The sequence below is a fragment of the Lipotes vexillifer genome, unplaced genomic scaffold, assembly GCF_000442215.2.
Source record: "Lipotes vexillifer unplaced genomic scaffold, Lipotes_vexillifer_v1.1 scaffold1088, whole genome shotgun sequence".
In the NCBI taxonomy this organism is placed as follows: domain Eukaryota; kingdom Metazoa; phylum Chordata; class Mammalia; order Artiodactyla; family Lipotidae; genus Lipotes; species Lipotes vexillifer.
The window spans coordinates 394,575-411,227 of record NW_006779738.1 but is presented as its reverse complement, the minus strand read 5'-3'; the positions used below and the strand labels follow the sequence as shown (position 1 = coordinate 411,227).

Sequence of the window (16,653 nt, the reverse complement as noted above, 5' to 3'; positions counted from 1 at the left end):
CTCCGGACGCCCAGGCTCAGCGGCCATGGCTCACGGGCTCAGCTGCTCCACGGCATGTGGGATCCTCCCAGACCGGGGCACGAACCCATGTCCCCTGCATCGGCAGGCGGGCCCTCAACCACTGCGCCACCAGGGAAGCCCAATAAAAACAAATTTTATATATATGTATATCAAGTATAGAAAAATACTTTTGTATTGTTTTATGTGGAGGTTGTATGTCGAAGGGTAACTTCTGGTTATAGGAAAAACAAGGTTGGCCCTATATTGATCACTGTTGGAACTATGTGCTGGGTGTATTGGGGTTTATTATAATATTCTCTCTACTTTTGTGTGTCTTTGAAAAGTTCCACAATAAAAATAGAATGAGAAGGAATATCTAAGTAGGTAAGAGGAATGCAGGCGAGAATGGTGTTAGGAAAACTGTCAAAGCAGTAGGGTTTTCCAAAGTGTTTAAAAAAAATAAGTCTACTGGATTTGGGAACATGAAGGTCATTTGATGGCCTCAGCTAAACCCTGTCTCAGTAGAGAAGTGGGTCTGCAGACAGGATTGAGTGCACTGAGGATTAAGAGGAGGTGGTAATGAGGCAGAAAAGCAAGGGAAGCAGGGGAGGAAAATATGGTCACACGTTATTATGTTTGTGACTGGACAGGGTTATGTGTGTTTGGATGATGAAGAGACCCAGTGGAGAGGGAGATGGTGAGCACTTGGGAAAGAAACAGGAAACAAATTTTGGTTTCCTTAAACCAATCTCAAGGGGATGGTATGGAGACCAATTTGGATAATGTATACACATTACTTAGCATCACGTCTGGCATATTAACAAATTGTTATTACAAGAGCTTTGGAATTTTGGTATGTGTGATGTACATCCAAAGAAATTTCTCTGTGTGTGTGTGTGTGTGTGTGTGTGTGTGTGTGTGTGAGTGTGACTTTTTTGTTGATATTTACATTTTATTGATGTTCATATTTTCCTCTTATCATTTAACAGATTGTCATGGAAACATTAAAATTAATGTGTGTTCACATTTCTTTAAAATGTTTTAAATGTCTAGAAAGAATTTAGAGTTGCAAATAATTATATGCATGTGTTGAAATATATTAAACTACACCTAAACTCATAGTGGAGTACGTTTATGGACTTAAGTTTAATGGTGAGAGTATTCACTGGGATAAAGAAAGAAAAATGGCCAGGGTGAGGGAGAGGGGATGAAGGGGATGAGAGGGAGTAAAAGACGAAGGAAAGTGTTTAAATCAAATGTTTATTCAGGTCACTGGTGTTATTTTTATTTCCAGTTATATTGTCTCCGACCAAAAAGTAGCTTTTACTGTTTCTCCAAAGCCTTCCCATTTACTTTTCTCTTTGAATTGGCTTGAAAAATTGAGTCCAAGAATGCAACGTTAAAATTGGGCTTTTTATTTCTTTTAACAGAACTGTTCATTACGAAGGTGGTGCTGTATCTGTTCACGCACGTTCCCTGTGGAGACTAGAGACGCTAAGAGTTGCGTAAGTAGAACTTCTAAATACAGCCTGACGCTCCGGGTACAAAGTACATCAAGTGCTCTTGTGCTTTTATGTGAGATGGTCATGCTAACAACCAGCAAGCAAATGAAACCCTGAGAATATGGAGAGTCTCTCCTCTTTTACCTTCCACCTGCCTTTATTTATCTTTCACTAGCCTACATTCACCAGGTAGTAAGCAACAATTTTATACCATCTGCTTTTGCATTTAGCCTCATTTGTTTTTATAATATCGTCTTGCCCCAGTCTGTGCATCTCCTGGCAGGAAGAGCTCCCAGAGCAGAGTGATGTAAGGTTTGGAGACAGGACAAGTTGTTTGCAACCCTGTCGCACATTTCAGGTCTGGGTTTAACCTTGTAAAGTCACACGTAAAACAGTGAAAACTTGAACCTGAGTGAGATGTGACAGTCATAACTGGCAGTCACTATCTTTACTTACAAATAGCTTGATAGCTGAGTGAGGAATGTGGATTGCAAACAAGTCACTGTGTATTCATTATAGAAGCAATGACCTTTTTTTTCCTGGTGACTTCAAAAAGCTGTCCAGAGATTGACTTTTAGTTCCTTTATGTAAATGCAATACTGATGGTAAATGTGTCATTTTGAAGTGTTTTAAATAGAATTTAAATATCAGTTAAATTAAAAATAAAAGTTTGGAAGTTTTAGTCCTTTACCTAAAAATCAGTAAGTTTTCAATGTATGTTCCCTGTTATATGACACTTTAAAAAATTATTGATTTAGGGTAACAGACTTCATGGATGGCTGTAGGGAACTATCTTATTATGGAATAGCTGTCTTTGTCAACCTGATATTTTGAGATTAATGCTTATCTAATGATGATTAAAATGGTTCAGTGGTCTTCAGTTTTTTGTCTTTTTGGTTTTTTTGCTTACATATCCCATACAATGATTTCGAAAAACTTTGTATTTCTTTGATCATTGTTAGGCTTGACATAGAAAGTTTTTCATTATCAGTTTAAATAGTTGCATAGAATATAACTTACAGTGTATTTTAAGTAGTGACATTTTAAGATAAAATGGTTACACCACTCTTATAAAAGTATCCCATTGTCTCTAAGTTCTGCTGTGATTTAATACCCATCTTTTGTTTATTTAAAAATACTTGAACATGGTCTCTTTAACAGTGAAAAAATATATGTTATTCATCTTATTGAAATCATATTTCCTTTACTCTCCCATGACAGAATAGTACCCCAATTGGATTTTTTTATGATTGAAAGACTTTTCTGCTCACTGTGTCATACTCCTATTCAACAAAAAAAATGCATGTAAATTAAATTTATCTTTTATATTTTCTCTGATTATAAGTCTGTGCCTTTTAAAAAGTGCTTCTATATTAACCCCATTAATTCTTAATTAATTGATATTAAATTTTTTCTGTATAAAGTCATAGTTGATCAAATGCACTGAAATATTAAAACTTTTGATAAACATTGAACTTAAAAGTAAAATTTTATGGGAAGTGCACCTCTTAATGTGATGGAAAAAGAAGAGATGACTTATAAAGGAAAGGGAAGAAAACTCAACAGCTTTCGTGTGCTTCATAAGTTATTCAGAGAATTTAGGGAAAAGGATTTCAAATATATACATGTATTTTTATAATTTGCCTTGTGTATTATAAAAATGACAGCTTAATTAGAGAAATGAAATAGTCCAAAAAAGTGAAATCTAGAGAAGTTTTGTTGCCTTTAAAAAACAGACTCCAGATGTGTTTTCACATTTATAGATCTACCTACCCTTCACAATTGTATGCTTAAAGAAATGATTTTTTTTTTTTTGAGGAAACCAGGACCTAAATCTGTCTCAATTTGTAGGTTTAAAAAAAAAAAAAAAAGGATGAGAGCTCCTGAAAGCCCAACAAGAGTTCCTTTTTATTGTCAACAATGTTGTTGATGAACTGCAATTACATAAATCCCATTATTCAGCACGTGTTTCTATCCCGTGGTCTTAATTCTGTTCCCCTGCTGTTGACTAATGTTTGAAGTTTGAAAGGGGGAAGTTTGGAGTTTGTTTTAACTTTGAATTTGGTTGACTGATATATAGAAAGGGCCTGGGCCTTTTTCAAATAATGGAGATGAAAGGGGGCACTTTATCACCGTGTGTTTGTAGCTGTGCCTCTCAGAATCCAGATGACAGCAAGGGGGCTGATCCCCCCCAGCGGATCAGGGACTTTTTCAACCATTTAAAAAATTAAAGAGAGGTGTTTTGATTCTACTCTATGACCCTTGATGTATATCTACAGTAGGAAAGCAGGAGGTTCATATGTAACAAATGTAATTATTTAAAACAAATTTGTTTTTTAGATTTTGTTGCATCTTTGACCTACTTTGGCCTCACTGTAAATTTACAAATTAGATTGCATTTAATTTGCATGTGTTATTATATGCAATGGCCACATAATTAATTTTTCTTATTACTTAGGAAGTAATAGTCAAAGATCCTGCTTATGTTTATGACAGAACTTTATTTCCAAAGGTCAATGTTTATATTATAAACTTTGGGATACCATATGTTTTTTTTCCCTCCAATGAGGCCCCAAACTATGTATTTGTTATAATTTATATAGTCCAGTAATTATATATTTTATATTGCTTACTTACATAACATTAATGTTGTCAGAAGTTTTTCAGTATTATGAACATTTTAACAAGGTAAGTTTTAATTTTGGGAGTCAAATGTAATAGAAAACACATTCCTGTATTGTACCCCAGTACAAAGTTGTCAGAACACTGTAAGTAGGATATATGTTCGTTTCTGTAATGAGCATGATCACTGCAATTATAAATATGCATTTTGTATTTTAAGTAAAATTTCACTTTCTTATGTGTTACAAATTTTTAAAAAATTAACATATCATGACAGGTGACCAAATGCTCCTCATTTCTTTGAGATAATTACAAGTAAATATAGATAATACATATGGAACAGTTTTCTAATAACATAGGAAGCTGCTTTATATAACTTCTTTACTATAACTATTTTCAGTTTTTACTGAAATATTATTTTCTTGCCCTTGATCCTCCTGGGCTTTTCCTCTTTTCTTTTGGACCTGTGAGCTAAAGAAAATGTGTTTAGACTTCACAAAGTTTGGCTGACGATTGGCCAGATTCATTCCATTTCTAACAGTGGCTTGAGAGGAGTGCTTCTGTATATGAGCCCTATTAAATAGATTTGAACATGGTATCCAGAATACCGTATAGAAATTCTGGTAAAAAGTATACACTATTACCAGACTAGAAATGCTTTAACATGCTGTTGTCGGTAAATGAACTTTGACTTCATTTTTAAGACAATACCGTGTTATTATCAGGGTTTATTGGTACATGATTATTAATTTAGTAGGAGAACTTTTCCAAAGTAATTGTCTTTATAAACAAATCCATGTAAAAATGAACTTATTACAATATCATTCTACTGTTAATTTTCCAGGCTAAAAGTTCAGGTCAGAAATCCAGGTTGGGAAAACAGCATAAAATTGACTTATAGTTCACTAAGATTGGTGAATTCTTTTTAAAGTGTTCTTAATTTGTAGAATATAAAAGTTTATAATGCTTCTTAATTAAAACTGGTTTATTAATTAAATCATATTGAAATCCTCCGTACCTTTACTTTTTATTTATTTGATTCCTTACATAGTGGTAAAGCTTCCACTATAATAGTCTTTTAAAAAATTATCCTTGTGTTTCTTTTGTTTCATTTTCTGTTTGCCATTGACATGTGAAGCTTCATAACATAGTACATTCTTTTTAGAGTATATCTTTCTCATTATAAAATACCCGACAGTGTCCCCTTTATACTTTTTTGCCTTGAATTCTAATTTCTCTACGATCAACTTTACCATCACTATTTTCTTTTGATTTTGTATGCATGGTAAACCCTTTTTATTTGTATTTTTTAAATTTGATTTTACATCATTGATAAGAGGCTGTCCTCATTTTGCACACTAGCATGATAGCTGAAAGTCACCATTATCAGAACCTTGTTTCCACTCTGTACTGTAGTAAGGGCAAGGCTCTGATAATGATGGCTTTCAGTTAACACAGTACTGTGCAAAGCAAGGATGGTCTGTATCTTAATTTTTCTTTTCTACCCTATCTGAAAGTCATTATTTTTAAAAGCAGACTTTAATGATCACAACTTTGCTTTTTATCTTTTTTCTGCAATCTTAGTTTATATTTTCTCTGTGTTGCATTCAATTTTGCTTTCCCGTTTTTTCTCTTGACTCTATTAGAATTTATATTCTTGGTTTTTCTTTCTTGTTCATTGGTTTTTAATGACATAATTGTTCCACATTATTAAAATTTAAAGCATAGGAAGAGGTTTCTTTATTCAGATAAATACATACTTCAGTTTATATATATGAGTTCCAGTTAATCATAATTAGGCATTGACTCTAATATCACTAGTTTTCAAGTCTGTGCAAATCCAAAAATAACTAGTAAATGCTAAGGTATCATTTAAACTTATAATGTCTGTATCTGTGACTAGCGATTAGAGGTTAACCTGGTACACAAGTTCTTGGTCGTCTTTGCATGGAGTAGTGTTTGGTGTGGATGGTATTACATTTAATTTCGGAAGACCTTGAGTTAAATTTCGCTTCTACTTACTGTTAGCTCTGTGACATGGAATATTACCTAATCATTCTGAATAACCATTTTGTTATTTGTGATACGAAATTAATAACACCAACATCATAAGGTTTGGGGGATCATTAAAGAAGACAGTGTATGCAAAGCACCTTTGTTCATTGTCTGACACATACATTTTAATTGCTGTTTCTCCTGTCACTGTATTTGCTATTGGATCAAGTCTTAACTGTTTTTGCTAGGTGGAGTGGAAGCCACATAAGATGGGGCCAGCCTTTCCGACTACGCCATGTCACAACAGGAAAATACTTGAGCCTCATGGAAGACAAAAGCCTTCTACTCATGGACAAAGAAAAAGCTGATGTCAAATCAACAGCATTTACCTTCCGATCTTCCAAGGTAAGACAGAAATGTATAATTCTCGATTTTCTTTAAGTACATCCCTGCTGCATTTCCTTTGATGTTAGAAATGCAAAAAGAAATGATGTATGTTTTACATGTATTTCCAAATTCCCATTTTCTCTTCGATGCCTTCCTCTTCAGTAAAGCCTATTTCCTAAACCACTAACACCTTCCCAGGTATTGCACCTGGCTTATAGTTCTTTGGTTATTTACGTGTAGCACATCCATCCAGCCCCTTTTAGTTTTCTTAGGTGTTGACAGTGCAGTAAGCGCAGACCTTGTGCTGTTGTTGTATAACAATGTGATGGGCACACCAGAACGTTCACACAGATGCTCTTATATACAGACCGTTCTTCTTACGTTCTGGAATCATTTGTAAGAACAGAACCTCTAAGAGAATCCTTAATATCTTTCATGAGAATCCCTCTGAACTAGATGATGAGTAGAATAGAAAAAAAAAAAAAATACACATCAAAGTCAAGTTGGAATGCTGGTGCTGTAGCACAGCTAGGCCCACGCAGTACCTCATGAAAAATTTGTAACTCACCAACCCCACAGTGCAGTGGATTGCTAACAATGCCTCAGGAAAACAGTAGATGTCCTGAATAGTGAAATATCTCAGGGATAGTTGAAAATCACTTCATTTGACACATGCCAAGCATCGATTATTTGCATTTTTGTGATAATTGTGTATTTCTGTTCTTAATTAAATGAAGAATGTGAAACTTGGGCATCATGATAGGAATGGTATTAACTTACTGGTTAGCTTTTTTTGTCTCAGAGATGCAAAACTTTACACCCCTGTTACAGATAAAGGTAAGTTTGAGCAAGACCAGAAGTAACTCTAAAAAGGCAGAAGCCTCAGTTTACATCCCTAGTGCCACGCTCTCAGTTTTCTTGCTTTGGAGGACACAGAATGGTAGAAGATGCTTCTGATTTGACGTATTCTCCCGAGATCTCCTGGAAAGACAGCCAGTGTAGGTCCCCATCCTTTATGGTGAAAACAGACGAAGCTGGTCAACTCCAGTGGATAATCTGAGACAGGATTGGCATCTATAATTTGTTGTAGGGACCCATAGCGGGGCTCTGGAGAGGGTACCTGGGTGGACCTCAGGTGGGCAGTTAGTTGCTCCTTGTGTCTGTAGTTGGAAAGCACGGTTCGCACTGTGAACAAACTTGGTGCTGATGGGCTTCTTCCTCAAGACTTGAACCAGGGTGGTGGGAATTTGCTAGTTTGTCCACTGATAACACCTCAGTCCAGAAAGAAAAAAAAAATTCAACCCACCAAAGACACATCAGTTATCTGATGGTGGAAGCCCTTTTCAAGTAAAAAAGATAGCGTAAGATGACATACAGCTTAATGGTAGGAAATCGGAAAAGTGAAAAGAAATGCACGACATCCCAGCAAAATGTAATCTACCAAAATAAAATCCCAAAGAAGTAGAAAAAGCTGAACAGCCATATCACAATGAAAGATGTTAGAAAAAATTTCAATATATGGCATTTAAAAAGGAAAAATACATCTAACAAAAACTGGAGGGAGAAAGAGGAAAAATGAAAGGTGCTCTGATTGCTTCCAGTGAAGCAGTGAAAAGTCAAGTAATATTTTCTTAAAACTCCCGAATCAAGTAACAAATAAGATATTTATCAGTAAAAAGCCAAACACTAAACAATATTTTTATTGTAGTAAAATTTACTATAAAGTAAGGTGGTGGAAGAGAGGGGAGGTTTGTGAAAGAAGGGAAGTGGACATTTATTCACCCAAGAATATTTAAGGGCTGACTTGACCTTGGCTTGGAGCTGGGAACATGCTGACAGTGCGTGCCCTCTTAAAGCTTGTTGACGGCACTGGGAAGCAGGACACTTTCTTCCCTAATTTCTTGGCCTTTTAAAGATAATAATTGCTACCATTCTCTGTTTCTTGTAAGTCTGCCAATGAGCTGAATATTCTCCATAACTGATCTCTCTGAGAATCAGGATCCCCATTTTACAGACGGAAAAACTAAAGGCAGGAGAGATGAGCCACTTGTCCATGTCACTTGGCTGAGCACATAAGAAGATCCAGTGAACATGAGGTTACCTCTGCTCCAAACCACTAGCCAGGGTGGGTTTCAGTAACCAGGCCTGACTTCCAGGCCTGGAACCCTGGACTGGCTAGTCATTCATTCACCCCCAGGCTGTCAGGGCTGCCCCAGGGGCCTGGAGGTACACCAGGGCCTCATGTAGGGCCTCCCGGGCAGGTGCCTGACAATATTGTCTAACTGTGGTCTCCCTAGTTCCTGCTATTGCTGGAGAAATCTGAATACTGAGTTCATCTTTCTCTTTTCATTATTTCTGTAACAATCATATTCCCATGGTCTCCAAAAATCCTATTTTGCTATAGAAAGGTGAATACCTACACGATCTTTCTCTTTTCACTCTTTGACAATCCTAATTCTCCAGGAGGTAAATGGATGCCTCTAGCAAAATGGGCTAGATTATTCCAATGGAAATGTAAGTGCAAAAGAGACAAGTATGAACATATTTCAAAAATTTCTTTCTTGCATACATGCAGCCACTGATCTAGCAGTCTTCTATATAAATGTATTTTTAATGAGAGGAGTTTTCTTACAGAAATAAAATAAAACTGTGCACATTATCATTCTTTGTCATGGCAAAAAAAAATGGTAGACTCAAATATTTAACGAATAGACTTGAGAGCTAAGTGGTATTAGCTATCAGAATATATTGATCTGGAAAGATACCCATCATAATATTGTTGAGTGAAGAAAAAAAACAAATTGTAATGCAATTTTAAAATCTTATTATTTTTTTACTTAAGAAAAAGATCCGTGTGTGTGTGTTTATATATGATTATATATTAGATGTGGAAGAATCTACACTAATCTTTTAACTTTGGCTGCTTTAGAAAGATGAAAATGGGGGAGGGGGGTGGGAGAGGGAAGGATTGGGAGTTTGGGATTAGCAGATGCAAACTATTATATAGAGAATGGATAAACAACAAGGTCCTACTGTATAGCACAGGGAACTATATTCAGTATCCTGTGATAAACCATAATGAAAAAGAACATGAAAAAGAATGTGTGTGTGTGTATATATATGTATGTATAACTGAATCACTTTGCTGTACAGCAGAAATTGACAACATTGTAAATCAACTATACTTCAATAAAATATAAAAAAATAAAACTAATAAAAAGAAAGATCAAAATGGAAGGTGTATGAGAGTATGAGTGCAAGGGGAAAGCATTTTCTTTAAGTTTAAAAAAAAAAATCTCTGGATTATTTTGCCTATTATGATAGTCATTTTTCCTTTGTAACAAAAAAATCAGTTAAAAAATTCATCCATTGTACTGATATACTTGGACATAAGTTTTGTGCACAGTTTAAATTTATTTCTTTAGGGCTAGACCTAGGAACAGAAATACTGACTCAAAAGCTATGAATATTTTCAAAATCTCTTGATAATGGTTCTTGCCCAAAACAATAGTTTTTGAAACATTTCCCCCCAAATATCTCTGCTTATGTTCTGTCAGTGTTAGAGTACAGTTTGCTTTTGAAGAATTTTTACTGACCAGCTCCTTCTGTGGTCTCGCCTCAGAGGTTCTGTTTCTGGCTTTTGGTGATTGTGTAATGTCATAGGTTACACTGAAAGTACAGAGACCTAGGATTCCAACATTGCCTTTTTAAAAAAAAAAAAATGTATTTATTTTTGGCTTTGTTGGGTCTTCGTTGCTGCGTGAAGTCTTTCTCTAGTTGCATCAAGCAGGGGCTACTCTTTGTTGCGGTGCGCGGGCTTCTCATTGCAGTGGCTTCTCTTGTTGCGGAGCATGGGCTCTAGGCGCGAGGACTTCAGTAGCTGTGGAGCACAGGCTCAGTAGTTGTGGTGCATGGGCTTAGTTGCTCCGTGGCATGTGGGATCTTCCTGGACCAGGGCTCAAACCCATGTCCCCTGCATTGGCAGGAGGGTTCTTAACCACTGTGCCACCAGGGAAGCCCTCCAACATTACCTTTTAATGAACTATTTGATTTCTTTAAAACTAGTCTCCTACATGGACCTCACGTTTATGGAACCACTGTAATACACAGGTTGTTAATAACCCACTGTCAGTTACCACTATGATAATTGTATATAACATGGTTGAGAGTCGTGAAGGTGGAAGTGAAATCCAGGAAAACATTTTATTTTTATTTTTTATTTTATTTATTTTATTGAAGTATAGTTGATTTACAATGTTGTGTTAATTTCTGCTGTATAGCACAGTGATTCAGTTATATATATATATATTCTTTTTCATATTCTTTTCCATTATGGTTTATCACTGGATATTAAATATAGTTCCCTGTGCTATACAGTAGGTTGTTGTTTTTACATCCTATATATAATAGTTTGCATCTGCTAATCCCAAACTCCCAATCCATCCCTTCCCCATCCCCTCCCCCTTGGCAACCACAAGTCTGTTCTCTATGTCTGCAAGTCTGTTTCTGTTTCGTAAATAAGTTCATTTGTGTCAGATTTTAGATTCCATATTTAAGTGATATCATATGGTATTTGTCTTTCTCTTTCTGAGTTACTTCACTTAGTATGATAATCTCTGTGTCCATCCATGTTGCTTCAAATAGCATGTATTCTTTTTTATCGCTGAGTAGTATTCCACTGTATGTATATACCACATCCTCTTTATCCATTCATCTGTTGATGGACATTTAGGTTGTTTCCATGTCTTGATTATTGTGAATAGTACTACTGTGAACATAGGGGTGCATGTATTTTTCTGAATTAGAGTTTTTTCTGGATATATGCCCAGGAGTTGGAGTGCTGGATCATGACAACTATATTTTTAGTTTTTGGAGGACATCTTATTTTTAAAATCAAAGAATTTTCATTTTAAAATCACTGACAGATTAGGTAATAAAGTGTTTCCTATGAAGTCAAGATAGTAACTCTATTATTTCTTTCTAAAATTACTTTTTCATTATATGTAATGTAGAGTCATTTTAGAGGATTTTAAAAGGGAATACTGCAAAAATGAGGTAAGGGGAAGATTAAAATCATGTACTATCCATCACTCAGAAACAACTGTATTGTGTGTGTATTTCAGTTTTTAACAAATATATACATATTTTGATACTAATAGGGCTAATTATTAAAATTAAAAATTATTCATGATGAAAAGTGCAATTATATAATATAAAAGCATTGAACTTAGAACCAACTAAACTAGAATAAAAGTACAATCCTTAATTATAGATGAAATTGTATGTTTTAAAAATAAAATAGTTTTTATACTGTCAACATTTTGGAGAAGATAGTATAGCTAAACAGTTTCTTTCATCCTTTTGTTAATCATCACATTTGGTCATGGCCCCTGGTCTTTGAAATAAATAATCAGATTTACATAAAGGTGTATTTGATTCTTTTTTTTTTTCCCTTAGTGCCACTGACAGGTTGAAAATGCTTGCCATATCTTTATGTATCTTTGCTATACTGTTTCCAGTGAAAATAATGAGTACTTATATTTCTGGAAGGCAAAGACTTGTGTGTGTAAGCTATTTCTTCAATTTTGGTATATTTTGAGTATACAATTAATAAATGACTATTGATTGACATGATTACTGTGTTGCAAATCAAGTTTTCATTACTGATGAAAAATTTAACTTTTAAAATTGGGATTGACATATTAGTGTATAATATGTATAAAATGGATAACTAATAAGAACCTGCTGTATACAAAAATAAATAAAAGAAAATTCAACCAAAAGAAAGTCAAACTCAAAAAAAAAAAGAACCCTTACATTTACAGTAGCATTCCCTTACCTATGATTGTGTGAGACTGTTTTGAAAGTATATTCTTGAAACATACCTTTTTGTTTTACAAATCATTAAGATCATTCTTACTTAAAATTATGAGAATAGCTTTAAAAACCTGTTCTACTAGTTAATATAAGGAGCAATTGTTTTGATTGTCATTGGGATATCTTTGCGCTAACGTGAACACTCAATAGCCAATGTCAAATTCAGGATTTGCAGAATAATCAACAATTGTCGATGACTATATATATTCAGAATAAACAGAATAAAGTGGAAGACAGTTTATAAGATCACTGATGTTGGTCCTCTTTTTTCCCCTAGCTTTATTGTGATATAATTGACATTTAATAACGTATGAAATTAAGGTGTACTATGTGATGATTTGATGCACATATATATTGCAAAATGCTTATGCTGGTTTTTTCTTAAAGAAAATATTTTATATCATGAAGAATTCAATTTGATTCATGCAGGTTTTCTTAGACCTATTCTTCACTTTCTCTACTCATTGAATTTTTAACCATTACGTTAGTGTGTTGAAATGTCAGTTTTCATCATAAGGTAGGTCTTGCCAATCACCCATGTATTATACTACCCCCAAGGTGTCATTTTTTTTTTAACTTAAAATGCCCTAAAAATATTCCTCTGTGGGTGACTTCCTCCAGTTTTTTCCCTCTCACGCCCCATGAATAGAAACCTTTTGCTGCTGAAATGATGGAATACCAACCTCAAATAAGACTGCCAATGAGATTACAAGGATTATGGAGCAAATGGCAAAAATAGAAAAACAAAATATTTTTAGGACATAGTTTTAGTATGTTGTTTTATTTGAGATTTTTATTCTTGGCTCAAAAAATGTTTAAGATACAAGTTAGGGAGACTAAGAGGTAAAAACTTACAGTTACAAATAAATAAGTCACGGGGATGATATGTGCAGCATGGGGAATATAGTTAATAATATTATAGTATTTTTGGTGACAGATGGTAGCTAGACATCATGGTGATGATTTTGTAATGTATAGCAATATTGAATCACTGTGTTGTATACCTGGAGCTAACATAGTGTTGTAGGCCAATTATACTTCAATTTTTTTAGAAAATGGAGATACTGGGAGGAAATGCATCAAGATGCGAATGATGGGTATCTCTGGGAGGGATGGGCTATGGGTGATCATTAATTTTTACTTTATACTTTTAGGTATCTTTCGTTGTCTGCAGTGAACATGTTATTGCTTGTAAAATTAGAAAGCAATGAATGTCCTTAAAAATGAAAAAAAAAAACCCAACAAAAAAACAAAAATGAAAAAAAGATGAGGTGTATGGGTCAGAGTTTAACTAGAGGTAGAGCCAGCATGAGATACGTGTACATGAAGGGATGTGTTACATGGACTCGCTTTCTGAGATTATGAGGCCGGCTGAGTAAGCCTGGAGTCCGTAGTGCAAGTGGCCTGGAAAGGAAGATTGTAAGCAGAATGGAAGCCATGGGACGCACTGTTTGTAGTCGCTGAGCTCAGGGAAAGCCTAAACCCTCCTTAAAGACCTCACCTGATTAAGTATGACTCACCCAGGAGAACCTCCCATTTTATTTGCTCAAAGTCAATTGAATAGGGACCTTAATTACATCTCCAAGATCTTCTCACCTTTGCCATATAACATGACCTAATTGCAGGAGTGACGGCCCAACATATTCGTTGGCTCCGCCCACACTCCAGAGGAGGGAAGTATAGTACAAGGTATGAGAGGGCTTCTCCTAAGGCTCTGTGAACTTGTTTCACTGCCCCATGGAAGCCCCTCAAAGACCCTCCATTACTGAATCAGGTCCAGCTGCTCACTGCTTACAAAATCTATACTCACAAATGCTGATAGAAAGGTGCCTTTAATCAGAATGCTGACAGTCTGGGGAGATGGTGGACTCAGTGTCCCCCAAAAACTACCTCTGAAGATTCTGCTCAACCGTGGAAGCCTTTAAAGGGAAACAGGGAAGTCATCTCAGTGAGTCATTGAGGTAGGGGGTCAGAGTCCTCGCCATGCCCCACTGCGTGCAGGCGTGTGTGCAGGTTTGTTGATTCCTCGTGATCGTTCTTTGGATGCTGTCTTGTTCACACCGTTCGTTGGCGAGATTACTGAAGGGGAAGCTGGGGAAGAGATCTGGTCATCTGTTAATTACTTATTCTTCATTTCTACTTCGTTGATCTATGGAAAGAACCAACGGATTAGGCAAGGTACCGTGTGGTCAAAAGATGTGAAAGGGGTGCTAGAGCCTGAGATGAGTAGAGCATGGGGGGCACCTGGTGTAAGGTTAGTGACAAGACAGAGGGGCCCCCTGTAGAGAGCTCTTTCCTGCAAAGAGCTTTTTCCTGCCAAAAGCTGCTGACACCTCCCAATACAAGAAAAGTTTTAAAGCCCTCTGGCCACAAACTCACCCACCAGAGTGTCTCCTCATGAAGTTTCTGAACACCAGGGCTAAAGCAAGCTGTCTGTTTTTTTTGCAGCTCTGCCCTGGATGGGCTAAGCTTGGCCTGGTCTGTCAGTCCCAGCAACTTCTCTGACTGTGTAGCATTTTTAGACTCATATTTCACAGTGACCAATTATTCTGTGCCAAAATGTGGCCCCATAAAGAAGCAAATAAATAAAAAATTTTTGACCTTTTAACTGTCCTAACTTCAGCCATTATTTGTCCTAAGGAGAACTGGCTATTACCAAAAGAAACACTCCATCATCTAAGGATAAAGGCCTTTGTTTTCTTCCTATCAGCCACTTGACAGAATAATTTGGAGACATTTAAGGAAGATTTCAATTAATGCTAGAAGACTCTCTTTGAACCAGCTTGTCCATATAATAAAAACATAATCCTATGGGACTAGGTTAAATTTCTTAATGAGCCTACTTTATCCAATGAGTATATCCAATGCGTATGTAGCATTTAACGAAGGCAGTTGTTCAGAAGTGGTTTCGACTTAGTCATGAGCCAGTTTGGTGTACCCAATGCCAAAATATCACTTATTATTTCTCGGGCTGATCTTTTTTACTTCTGGAAGCATTTTGATACTCAGTTGAAAATTAGATTTGCCAAGCATTCGTGAGTAGGATTGTTTGAAAGCTAGGATTGGGAGTAGTTTTTTGTTTTTCTCTGAAGAGTGACTGTGGTTTTGGCAGGCAGTGAACCTTGCTCGAGTAGAGCTTTGGTTTCTTTCTCTCTTTGGCAGTGGGCTGTTGCTTGTACCACTCATTGGTGCTCAGTTATTTCGGTTCCTAGCTGCTGCCATTAACTGGGCCTGCCCTGCGCATGCATAGTATAGTGATCAGCAAGAATTGAGGCAATTTTTAAATTTTATTTATTTTTGGCTGCATTGGATCTTCGTTGCTGCATGCAGGCTTTCTCTAGTTGTGGCGATCGGGGGCTACTCTTCCTTGTAGTGCACGGGCTTCTCGTTGCGGCGGCTTCTCATTGAAGAGGCTTCTTGTTGCGGAGCATGAACTCTAGGCGCTCAGGCTTCAGTAGTTGCAGCATGCGGGCTCTAGAGTGCGCGCTCGGTAGTTGCGGCGCACGGGCTTAGTTACTCCTCAGCATGTGGCATCTGACCCGACCAGGGCTCGAACCCGTGTCCCGTGCATTGGCAGGCGGATTCTTAACCACTGCGCCACCAGGGAAGTCCCTGGGGCAAATTTTATAAACAGATTTTGTGGCTACTTTTCTTATCCAGGATTTAGCTTATCTAATTTTCTGTTTGCTTGTGAGCCCCAAACTGTGTCCTCTGATACCTCAAGTATCAATACAGCAGCAGCTTTCTTCTGCCTGAGCTCCAGGCAGATTGGGCGGGCCATGCCCCAAGGCAAAGGCTGCTTTTTACAAATCACTTGGGTACTCTGTCTTTGGAGAGAAGTCTGCTGTACACTTTCTCTCTGCTTTTGGTCCCTCTTAAGTGTCTTCCAGTAGATTCTGAAAAATATTTTTTCCAAATTTTCTGTTATCTGTGGGAGGATTAGCCCAACTAAACCACGCCGTCATTTCCCAAAGCCAGAATAACTCAGAAGAAAAATAAATCTAGATGATTTATAAAAGAAATCAAAGCTATGCTGAAACTAAAGGCCACTAGTTTAGATATAGGGTAGCTAATATACGGTTTTAGGAAGATTACTTACTATTCGCCTAAGCTGGACACTTTATTTCTAGTAATACAGACTAATTACCTGTTAGAAGCTTCTACCAGCTGTCACGTTTTCTTGACTTGGTGGTTGGTCACAGCATCTAGATGATTTTCACCTGAATTTCTCCTAAGCCTGAGCTACGGAAAATGACAGGAAATAATAGAG

The 16,653-nt window shown here is 36.5% G+C and overlaps 1 protein-coding gene across 1 annotated transcript in view; it reads left to right on the top strand.

Moving 5' to 3' along the window:
- Positions 1-16,653, top strand: part of RYR2 (ryanodine receptor 2) — a 523,123-nt gene that overhangs the window by 133,757 nt on the left and 372,713 nt on the right. The window contains exons 11-12 of the mRNA XM_007452954.1: positions 1,431-1,505; positions 6,368-6,524. Coding sequence (XP_007453016.1) covers positions 1,431-1,505; positions 6,368-6,524 — 232 coding nt within the window. The remainder of the gene's footprint in view (positions 1-1,430; positions 1,506-6,367; positions 6,525-16,653) is intronic.